Raw genomic sequence first — 12093 nt, 5'->3', positions numbered from 1 at the left:
TCATCTTGTTTCTCTGTGGATTTGTTGCACCCCGAGTTGCACCTGTGGGGCTGCTCAGTGGAGTAGTGTGGTTGCAGTGGGCAATTCCCAGGTGAAAGTTTGTGTAGATGCTCGAATTTAGGCAGGGTACTGCTAAAAGACATGCTCTGCAGAGCTGTTCCCTGGATAAAGCAGAATAACTACAGTACAGTGAAAGAAAAACAGCTGTAGCCATCTTCACTAAAATTACTCTGGTGTCATGAAGATGCCATTGTTTCATTATAGATTTAAGTGTAATGTGATTAAACAGGGACAGCTGGTATCTTTCATCTGTAGAAGGCCTGCATGACATCCTGACATCCAGAATTTCCTCAAGGATCAATGTCATGCTAAATGATTTGTAGTGATAACACAAGATTAGCTTTTACGCTGTTGTATGTGAAGATTATTATTAACAACAAATAAGCAATCAACCAAAGTTCAGTTAAAATACATGCATTGCTACAAATATTGCTGGAAACATGCCAGTTTTGCAAATTAGGTAAATCTCCCACCAGCAGCACTGTCAGACAACATTTCCCATAAACTCTGTACCTTCCTGTTCCTGTGCTTGTTTGTTTGTTGCATGCTAGCTGACCTGAAATTGGTGATCTGTAGAACACCTAAGGGGTCTCTGTACTCACCCCTGCAACATTTACATGAAGTAGCCGATGTCTTGTACTGTCATTGCCATTCTTGTTAATACTAGATTGAGCTTCTGCGTGAATGCTCACCTTGGATTATGGCTCAAAGGGCACTTAACTTTTTGTTATCAAATGTACAATCTTCATCATGGAAGTTTTGTCATCCTGTTAAGCTGCCGTTTCAGCTCGAGCTCTGCTGAATGTGACCCTTCAGATCCAAGCCAAATAAACACAGTCTAAAGGCAATGGTGCAACCACTGCAAATATTTAAATTGAGTAGATTTAATTAAACATTGTTAATGTAAAAATATCCAGTTTGGACAATTTGGACATACAAGCATTTTCCAGGAGAAATTCAAAACGAGGTCATAATGAAATATTTAGAATTGAGGGCGTTGGCTAAAAGCTCCATGCCATCTTGCACACTCTGAATATTTTAGTTCCCACCTCTCAGAATTCTGCTCAAGACCTTAGTATACCCTAATTAAAGTAAGCCTCTGTGTGTGTGTGTGTGTGTGTGTGTGTGTGTGTGTGTGTGTGTGTGTGCATGTGTATTGCTATTCTTGTGAGGACCGTACAAGAATACAATAATGTGGAACGAGAGGATTTTAGAGAGAGTTCTGAATTAAGGTAAAATGTAGTTAGGGTTAAACAAAAAGTAATCGAAGTCATGGACCATACTGTCAGATATTTTCATACAACCATGTGGCTATCTGTTCATTCGTGTGTGTGTGTGTGTGTGTGTGTGGGGTGCGTGTGTGTGGGGTGCGTGTGTGTATGTGTGTGTCTCCAACAGGAGCAGGCAGGCAGACAGCGGAGTGCCGATGTGTCAGTAAGGCCTCTGGGCTCCACAGCAGAGCAGGTAACAAACCTTCACTCTACATACTTACTTGTCATTCATTCCTCCTTTTTTTCATATGAGTTAGGGCAGGTGGGATTTCTTTTGAAATATTCTGAATGTGGGCTGATTCTTAATGCCGTTGATGGTTTTGGTCCATGACGACACATTGTGTGGGAGCTTGCAATGTGTTAAGTGGGTTTGTGTGCTAACTGCTAACCTTTCAGGAGGACGTTCTCTCTTTCTTTCTCTCTATGTGATTGTCCCCTATTTTGTTTCTTTCTCTTTCTACTTTCTACAGCCTTCCAATGTTTGTGTTTTCAGTTCCCTACTTTATCTGATGCCTGTTTTATCTGTTAATGCTAACTTAACAACAGTGTGTGTTTGCGTGAAGGGAACAATGCAGTATCATGCTAGTGATGAAAACAATATTATATATGGTTGCATCGTCTTAACGAGCGGGGAAAAAAGATGTAGATGTGAAACGATTAGTCGATTAATAAATTACTCAATTGACAGAAAATTAATCTGCAACTATTTTGATAATTACTTCAAGTTTTCCCAGCAAAAATGCCAAACCTTCTCTTGCTCCATCTTCTCAGTTGTAAGGATTTGCTGCTTTGTCTTATGTGATAGTAAACTCAATATCTTTGGGTTTCGGTATGTTGGTCAGACAAAACAAGACATTGAAAGACATCACCCGGGGCTTTAGGACTTTGAGATGGGCATTTTTCAGTATTTTCTGACATTTGATAGATCGAACGATGAATTGATTCTTGTAGAAAATAACTGGCAGCTTTATCGATAATGAAAATAATCGTTGGTTGGAGTGCCTAAAAAGATGTGGAGTCTTCTGAAGTAGCGATGCTCCCACTTTGATGATATGAGAATATTATTTTGTAAAGCTGAAGAGAGAATTTGCTTTGATCCAAAGACTCAAATCCAAGAGGAATTGTTTGTGTAAGAGAGAGACTTGTTTACTGGTGTTGTCTGTGTCGCTGACCCCTAGGAAGATGAGGAATTGAGAAAAGGGTTATAAGACTGTACAATGGAGTAGGGAAGAGAACAAAAAGGGCTAAGGCTAAACAAATAGTCTCTGAGTGGTTTTATGCTGTACATGCGTTAAAATGATAGAGAAAGACAGTGTTTCAGTGATGCTCTGGATGCATGACACCCCTGGTGGGGCTGGGGAAGTTCATCATTTTGAAGTTCTCATTCAAGGAGACTGTGAAAGATTGGAGTTTTTAATTCTGTATTTCTGTATTGAGACTCCAGTAAGGATTCAGAGAGGCAACAGTGACATACACTGAACTGTACTAGTAGTGTCAGATCTTGACAAGCTTTTAAGCCAATGCTTATCACAGCATGCCATCACTTTTGTTTGATAGCCTTCCCTCTCCATCTCTCTCTCCTTCTGTCTCTGCTGATCCCAGCATGCCTTCTCTCTCTCTCCCTTTCTCACGTTTCCTCTCCTCATCCCTCCCTCCGTCGTTCACAGCGTGTAACCTCTTTCATTTCTAGCATCTCTCTTTCAAACTTGTCTCTCGGTTTTTCTTGCAAAATGTTACTATCTAATCTCAGTAGGGGTTTCAGACATACAAATTCACCAAACATTTCTCTTTTCGTTTTCGCTGTCACTTCTCTGTTTCTCAAACACTTTCTGTTCCTTTCATAACTGCCTCCCCAAGTCCCTCATCTTTCTGTTCTTCGCTTCAGTTTTACCTGTCTTCTGTCAAGTTGTTGTGATTCTGTCGTAAAATGAGAGTTGCTCTTGATTTTTACTCCATAGCCTGTAGATTCATAAAATGAAAGAAAGACAATATCTGCTTTGGTGCGTTTTGCTGCCATTTAGTTTCTGTCTTATTTTATACTTACTCGCCTTATTTGCAGATAGTTTGTACATATACCTCGGTGAGTTGGGCTTAGCAGAAAAAGACAAAAATGACAAATTTGATCTGCTAATATCGATTAGAATAGCTATATTGAACAGCTTTAACATCAGTGTGTGTCACATGAGAATTACAGGACAAACATTACAGATTTAAACCTTAGATGAAATATCAGATGGACTAATTTGAGTATTATTATTTTTGTCACTGTCTTTCACTGTTGGGCATTCTTACTCATTATTTTCATTCAAATCACCATTCTTTAGTGGTAATTTGGATGGTACATTGCAGATAGCTGCCACGGAGTGTTTTGTAATGTTGTTGTGAAAATAGGCCTTGTTCCCAGGGACCAAGGAAGCTGATGTGTTACCATGAATACAGTGCTGATGTTAGTTGAACACAGTTAGTTAGGTATGTTGAGTATTCGGACTATGTGTCCTCTCATTCTCAAGAAACAGCATTAAATCTCTGGTGTTTTACCCTCTATAGCAGCAGTCACATATATCTCATCTCATCTAGTTGGCATGTGACCCTGAAAGCACCTTTAAGGGTTACTATCGCAGAAGTGATGAATTGGAGTGTGTGTGTGCTTCCTGGATGATTGAAAGAGTCTGCTTTCATATAGTTCAAGCTTTTATGTGGCTAGCCTCTGCGCAATTCAAACCAAAGTGTTACTGTTTGTAACTTTAGATTCATCTTCGGTGGGCTGTTTAGGCAAACGTAGAGCTCAGTCTATGTGCTGATCTGCACAAACTTAGATTTTTCGTAGACGTTGCTTTATGTGCATCAGTCATAAAATGATTTTGTCATCCTTTTTGTAAAATTCATCCTCCTGGCAATATAATATGGCTATTGGTTCTGTTTAAAAAAGAGTTTTTACGACAGCTGCAACCCTAAGAAAATCCGAGTCGTGAGATGTAGATGGCAGTAGTGGTTCTCGACTTGTGCTTTTATTGCATTTCCTCTGGAGAAAGTTGTGCTTGCAAATCAGATTCTCAAGCCAGAGAACCAGCTGCTTTACACCAAAGCTTTAGACTCAAATCGGCTTCTTTCTTATGTGCTTATGATCCAGTACATGCTTTATAAGGTCTTCGTGCAACAGCAGTGGCTTGTCTTTTCAATTTCTACTGAAACTGGGAGTGTCCATTTTGTTCGGAACAAGAATGTTTGCGTGCACAACATTCGCTTGATTTGCATTGAAAACGTGCAAATAGTTTGGGTACAATTAATCATTTTATATGAAGAGTAAGTCATACATGAACTTCAGTGTTGATCCGACCTGTCACAGTATATATCAGTCCTCCAGTCTGCATATTCACCATAGAACAACCTTAAAGTATTAGCTCTCATTGGCGCTGGCAGTTGTTCCTTAATTAGAACATCTTGACTCTCTGGGAGCTGAAATGCCATAATAACTTATTCCTTGTGATTTGTATCTGAAGTGATTTTTCCTTCTCAAGTAAAATTTGATTAGCGAATATTAGGCCATTCTGCCATATCAAAATGACAATCCAAGTGTGCTATTTGAGAATATTGTCATTCAACAAAAAATATGGAAATTTTAATTAAATCTAATTAAGAAGATTCAGCTAATCTCGCCAAGAGGGGTTCAAATCAGTTGAAAATGACACTCATGTTTTATAACAGGGCATGTGTTGGCGATGTGTTCATGTAAAACTAGCTAATAAGATTTAGGGTGGATTCTGAGATTGAGAGGCCTTGTGTGACAGCAATATCATCGTATGCCCCAGATGCAGGAAAGGAAAAATCTAAAATTATCTAAAGCTGAAGACTAATAATACCTCTCTGTATTAATACAGGTATTAGAGGCCTTATTTTCTTGACTTTGCAATGGCAGCTCTCAAGATTCCCTCTTAAATAAGTCGTAAATCCTGATTGCTGAAATTTGCATGTACACTATTGCTTAACAATACAGTATACATGTATCTTATTTCATATAGACACTCCCAGGCTCGGTCCGTTTCTATGTGTGCTTTTCATGTTTGCTACATAGAGAGCCGTGGCTCCAAACCAGCTGCTTCAGCACAAGGCCCAGCTCTCCCAGCCTCAGCTACAGCCACAAGCCAAGCCCCAGCCTCTGGCTCAGCATCAGCAGCCCTCAGCGGGCAGGAGATCCCACCGCACCCTGCCCAAGGACCAAACGCAGCTCCTGTCGCTGCAGCACGACCACAGACACAGGGAGAGAGAGCGGCAGAGGCAGAGGCAGAGAGAAAAGCCTGTGGCAGCTGTCCAGAAGCTAACAGCTAATAGTGGGAACACAGCTGCTGCTGCTGCTGCTGCTGCTGCTGCTGCTTCGCCCTGCCGCCCTGCAAACAGCCAGCGCTCAGTGGTAAAACCCTGTCTTCCTCAGCTGTGTAGCACCCTGTATCACCTCTACATCCCACATCTCTCCCACATCTGTCTCCTTGTCCCCCTTGCACCCTCCTCACTTTCATTAAGTTTAGTGATTTATTTCTTAAATTTTTTCCCACGTATTCTTTTTTCTTTGTCATATTTACTGTGTTAAGTCCCTCCTCCAATCCAGTCCAATCCTTTTTCCCTACTTTTGGTCACTTCATCCTTATCTCAGTTGACTGACGTCTTTTACCTAAATGGCACAAAGGTCTGCAGAAAGTAAGCCAAATGTTTGGTAGAATGTGGTTAAGTTAGTCTGACAACAAGTGGTTGTTATTCTTAGCATAGTAGCTAAACCACACAAGGAACATGAACAGGAAACAGACTAAAGGTGCCATTTCTCAAGAAATATATGGTTTAAAAAAAAATAAATCTATTAATTTATTTATTACTCCAGAACTCTGTTGAGTTCGACAAAACTGATTATGCTGACTTTATATGGTTATTCGTATTTCCCGTCTTTCGTATCCCCTGTAACTTTCCTTCCAACGTAAGCTTTCAGATGATCAGCGTCAAAGTTCTTAAAGAAAAACACCAAGCTGTAATGTTTGTTTATGGGACACTGACTGATAAGTGGCACTCTTCTCATGTCTGGGCCAGTGTGTATAAAACTTCTAAGAAATACTCTTAAGAATGTTCCCAAACTTTAACTTAGGAGTCTAAAAAGTCGTAGTAAAAAGTCGGACTGAGAAGCTTTGTATAAAGTAGTTGAAAGTAATTTAAAACAGTTTTTAAATGTGATTCTTAAGTGCTGACTGCAGTGACTCCAAAGTGCTGTATGGACTGCAATCATGTCTACCCACAATGCACTAAAGCACTGAATCAGCCAATAGCGGGCCTCCAAAGGTGATGTGTCATGGCTGCATCACATCAGTCATCCCAGTTCCATGCACACCTCGTCATGATTAGGGCCACCCATCATTCATTGTAGCCAACATTATACGTGCTTCAATATGTCGTAGCACGCAAGAGGAAAGCGTATATATTATATATCCCGTAAAGTAATGGCTGACGTTATCAATATCTGCTATTTGGGATATTGAAATCTTAAATGGGTTAAATGGAAAAGTGAAACTTTAAAAATTTACTAGATAGACGGTTTGTATATATAGAATCAGTATAATTTGACATGTTTGTTTGTTATTCATTGTCTTTCAAAATCACCAGAATTTATGTATTTCACAGCTCAGCTAATATAATAATTATGGCTCTTTTTAGGATTGATATAGATGTGTCTTATGTGAACATTAAGAAAAGTCACATAAACATGTGAACTATGTATTCATGGCGAATCCATCATGTCATGAACTTTTGTGAACATGATCTCATGTTGCATAGTGTAGGTAATGGGACAGGATTGGTATGAATTATACATCATAAAGTGCATCAATGTGTATATGTGTAGGACAGTAGGGCTTGCACTGTATGTATGAAAAAGAAATGTTGATCTCAGTGAGACTGATTAAAACATAGGACTGGGTCAATCTATATATGATTCTAGACACACACACACACACACACAGTCTTACATGTTTTATGTTTTAGATGGACTTCCAAGCGTCAAACCTAGCCAGGCTGCTTTCGGCTGCCGGTCTGCCCAGCCAGGTGCACTCTAGGCTGGGCTCTGGGAGCAGCTCTAGTCCTTGTACTCCAGCCATGCAGAGAGCTCACCTCAACCAGGTATACAACAGTTATATCACATCACACTCTGTGCTCTTTAAATTATCTTATATTTTAAGCATTTTTTCTATCTAGTCTATTTTATTCTTTTCTATTCCCCGTTTGACTAATGTGTGTGAGGATGTTTTTTTTTACACATGATCCTATTTTTGCGCACACTTTCATTTTTACTATTAACGCTCAAAAATACTAATCTTAATTAATCTTCCCTGTTATTGTAGTAATTTTGGTGATGTAGCTGAAAGTGTGAATGTATAAAAGCAATTTACAGTCACATATGAACCTTTTATTTTCCCAGAATGCCAATCTGCGCTGTAGTCGAGACGCCCCTCACAGCAGCTCTATGTCCGATGTGGCCATGTCCCCATTTAGCCCCATGTCCCCGACTGATGATGTCTTCTGGGACTCTGTCACGACGCCACCTAAGGTGAGGAACAACTGTCCTGTTAGCTGCTGGATGAAACATTACATGCTTGCATAAATGAGGCAAAAATTGAAGTTGTTTATTTCGTTTTCCTGGCTGCCATTGAAAGAGGAAGTTGTTATTATTGTCATGCCAGGCACAGGATGTAGCCTGCATCAAATAAGGTTGGCATAATGTGTTTATGTATGCTAAGAATCTTTTATTTTGGTCATACCAAGCTAAGAAGTGGTGCACACAGCACGAGATTGGCACACTGTGGGTGTTCGCATGTGTTTTGGGGAAAGTGTGTGTGTTTTTGTGAATGCTTATGGGAGGAGTGGGGTTGTGCCTCTCCTCGAGGCTTGTTATGTAGTGCCCCGAACTAAAAACATCTCTGTGATAAAGACACCTTACTCACTCAAAAAACACATCATTCTCTCTCTCTCTTTCTCTCTGTTGCTTTCTGCCTAACATCACTGCTCCCCCGCTAGGTGTTTTACGAACAGAATATGCTGTTAGGTGTATTTACTAACAGAACACCATATGGAGTTAATAGAACAACTAATAACTACTACAGAGAGAGGAGGAGAGCCCAATAAAGCTGTCTGTTTGCTGTGTTACGTTGTTGAACTAACAGTAGGCCATATGGAGTCAGTAGAGCAGTTAATAAGTCACTACTCTCTCCTGTGATTGCAGTGTGGTGACTGGAGCTGCTTTAAAACACTGGAGCGGCTTTAAACTGTTTTAAACTTTTGGGGACGCACACCACAATAGAGTGTGACAGGAATGTGCTGATTTTTACAACTGTCTGAATTCAAATCATCTTGCATAAGCTTAAATGGTCTTAAGTTCATGCTGAGGGGTCTTTGATAATTCAGACCCCTTCTTAGTAGACTGAAGGTTTTTGTAATGCTGAATAAGCTCTAATTTTAATTTCATGTGTGTGCTGTAAACAGGAAACAACAGACACCAAGCACACACAACACATGGGTGGTGTGTGTGTGTGTGTGTTTGTGTTCAGTGGGGAGCCAGATGCGGGATGTGGGCAGCTTGTCAAAAGGATGATAGGTAGTCCCACAGCTCACTTCCTGCTCTGCTGGGTGTGTCTTCCTCTCTGTATCTGGGTCATGTGACCCAGGAGATGAGAGGTCAAAAAGTCACCAGCTGGTTGGTAGGACTGAGAGTTTGAGAAGAATGAAATGTTTAAAAGACAGTGCTTTGCAACACTTCCATAGATTGATCTGATATATCGATTTCACAATGCTGTTCTTGTTATATCATGAATGCAACAGTGTTGAAAAAGGTTAAGAAATATCCCTGACTCAGATAATATTTCCACACCGAATGTTAGATTTGGACATGGCTTTGGGGAGTTTAAAGGAGCAACATTGAAATGTGAAGAAATAGCAAAGCCAAATGGTCTCATTAGATTCTCAGTAATAAATATCTCCCAGTGGGTTATTAAAGATTTTATTGCACTCTGCTCTTCACCCTTTTGGGCACTGTAGACGTTGTTGTACATAAAGGTTTCATAACCACAGAAACCTTCCTATAATTAGCTGAAACCCTGCTTGGCTAGACATGAGGTCCTTGTAAAGAGCCCTCTCAAACTTATGAAAAGTGAAACAAACAATCAGGACCACCAGGAGACTGCCATCTTTGTGTATTCACTAACATGTGTTTCTATCAACTCTGTTGTTCTGTCTTGTGTAAATTCCAGGTCCCAGAACGCACTACCTCTAAGTTCTACTGTCAAGAGCTGGTGATGGGACACAAGAGAGCTGCTTCAAGGTAGACCACAACTACACCGTATGCACACTAAACATAGAGATATGTATCGTTTATGAAGGCTGGCCTAATATTTGTGAGAGGTATAATTACTATGGTACTTTTTTCCCTTAAAGCTACACTGATCAGTATTTTATATTGACAGTGGATGAAACAATTATGGTTAATGTGAAAGGGGTCGCTATCTACAGATGAATTATCATCCGACTCTGTAGTCGCATTTAGCTCTACATGCTGTTTTAGCATCTCTCAGGTCATTATTTTGGTTTTACAGCCCACAACTTCACTGTTTGGATTCACGCTCACCATTCTCATAAACCTCGTTTCCAGCAGCAGAATGCAGCTATTTTCAGCTCTGATAAACCCACTGTACGCTGCCCAGCACCAAATGACAAACACACAACGTTAGTGACTAGCTGGGGAACATAGTGGAGCATTTAGCAGCTAAAGAGCCAGATATTTCCCTCAGGAGCTGGAGTGGAGAGAGTGGATATTGGACTTACATTTGTTTGGTGGTCAGATGAATGCCAGTGTAGCTCCATGGCTGCTGGATGTGTAAATAGGCAACTGTTTAGTAGCATGTTAGCCATAACGACTTTATACGGTGATAATATGTCAATGTTGTTTAGAGGTTGTTTCAGCCTAGCCTAAATTGCAAAAAGAAAAAACTAATAATTCTCCTTTAAATACTACTGTTTTGTTTCTAGCTAGCTATTCATTGCTTTTGCACACCACACTCTTGAGCCCAGGCACCTGAGACACATCTGTTTTCCCTCTGTTTTAAATAAACACACTAGTGCACTGTGTAAATGGACAGAGTCAAACAGTGCAAATCGTGAATGTCAATGCTGTCTGTAGAATGACAAAATTACCAGTCAGTTTGAGAATAGCTACTTAGGTTCACTTACAACACTGCTGAACCTTGATATAACAATGTAAATAAAAAAGCCATATTGTACATGTTTACTCATACATCAAAATCTTATACCAGCTGATCTGTTCATAAAGCAGTTCCTCCACTGGCTCATATTGTGTATTTTATATACTTACCTCCAAAGTAGAGTTATAACAGTGAGGTGTTTCTTGACTTTGGGAGTAACCAGCAGGTTGCCTTAAGCAGCAAATCTGTGAGCATTGCTTAGCAGCATAAAGATACAATGCTTCTGTGTGTCCCTAAACTGGAAACAAGAGAAGACCAAATAACATTAGTCTTAAATAGAATGTGAATGTACATTCTTTATTTGTAATCTTTGGTATGAGAAGGGTAGTTCTTCCCCACAGAGTTCTCCTTTCAGCTAGAGTGAACATTATTTATTGTGAGGGTTTATATCACACTACAATTCAGCATACTGGCACACACTTTTAGAGAACAGTCGGTCATGGGCAGATCAGATTAGTTTAGCTTGGATTATTATTTTCGATTAGATGAAACTAACGGTGAAGAAATCGCAGTGGCAGCGTGAAGGATACACTCAAAATTACAACATATAGAAGTGCAATAATGTTGATCACGGTTCTCTCTCCCATCTGTGTCTCTCTCTGTATGTGTGTCTCTTTCTCCATCTAGTGGCAGTCCAGTGTCTGTAGCAGATAAGAGTGGAAGATCTGTGTCTCATGGAGTCTCCTCTACCAGCAGCAACCACCCGGGTCTGTGACACCTTAACTCTGCACCTCGCTAAGCTTAGTCACATGCTGTTACCTTCTGTATGAGCACTAAAAGCGAACCCCAAAAAGTACAGGTTCTTAAACTGTGCTCACAGAGATACAATGGGTAGTTCAGTCATCTCTGGTGGCTTCAAGTCGTAGTTTGGCTCTCAGGATTGGAGACTATTTCTCTGTTTGGGTTCCTACATGACATGACCACTGCCTTCTTTTCTGATAAGAGATTCAAGATGTAAAAGTAATAATGTAAATGATTAACTGGCCACGTAATTTGTTTGTTTTGTTTCTGAACAAAATGACCATGAAAACAAGGGTTGAGCTTAAACAAAACTGCAGCAGATAACGACTGTTTAAGCTCAACCCTGTTTTCATACATATGTGGCCCATGGTGTGAACTAGTGCCATTTATGTGTGAGTGTGTGAGCCACAGCCTAAACACACATATGCCCAGCCGGTACACATGCTCATACACCCCACACCCTAGACAATATCCTCATGAACAGACACGCCAGACACATGCAGCCACACCAAGCTCACCACAGACTCAACATACAGTACATACACTTACTATAAAGCAGCGAGAGCGCGCAACGCAGAGTAATGCGATCAGAGCTTGCCCTCTCTACCTGTGTGTCTGGAGAGAAAGAAACAACTCATCTATTTCAAAGCTCGGCTCTCTATGTCGTCTGAAGCCGCTCTGGTAGAGACTGGGAGAGATGGAGAGAAGAGAGGAAGACGGGGAGAATATGTTGAGTA

General features: G+C 40.4%; 1 protein-coding gene across 3 annotated transcripts in view; it reads left to right on the top strand.

Moving 5' to 3' along the window:
- si:zfos-2326c3.2 (misshapen-like kinase 1) overlaps positions 1-12093 on the top strand; it is a 66788-nt gene that overhangs the window by 32267 nt on the left and 22428 nt on the right. For 2 of the 3 annotated variants that reach the window (XM_044204824.1, XM_044204822.1), the window contains exons 15-20: positions 1459-1524; positions 5404-5739; positions 7350-7484; positions 7783-7911; positions 9608-9678; positions 11243-11322. In XM_044204824.1, the coding sequence (XP_044060759.1) occupies positions 1459-1524; positions 5404-5739; positions 7350-7484; positions 7783-7911; positions 9608-9678; positions 11243-11322 (817 nt within the window). The remainder of the gene's footprint in view (positions 1-1458; positions 1525-5403; positions 5740-7349; positions 7485-7782; positions 7912-9607; positions 9679-11242; positions 11323-12093) is intronic. The other variant, XM_044204825.1, reaches the window with a different exon arrangement.

Source organism: Siniperca chuatsi, linkage group LG8 (genome assembly GCF_020085105.1).
Source record: "Siniperca chuatsi isolate FFG_IHB_CAS linkage group LG8, ASM2008510v1, whole genome shotgun sequence".
Lineage (NCBI taxonomy): Eukaryota > Metazoa > Chordata > Actinopteri > Centrarchiformes > Sinipercidae > Siniperca > Siniperca chuatsi.
The sequence above is the reverse complement of the archived record's forward strand: the minus strand, read 5'-3'. Positions and strand labels throughout refer to the sequence as shown.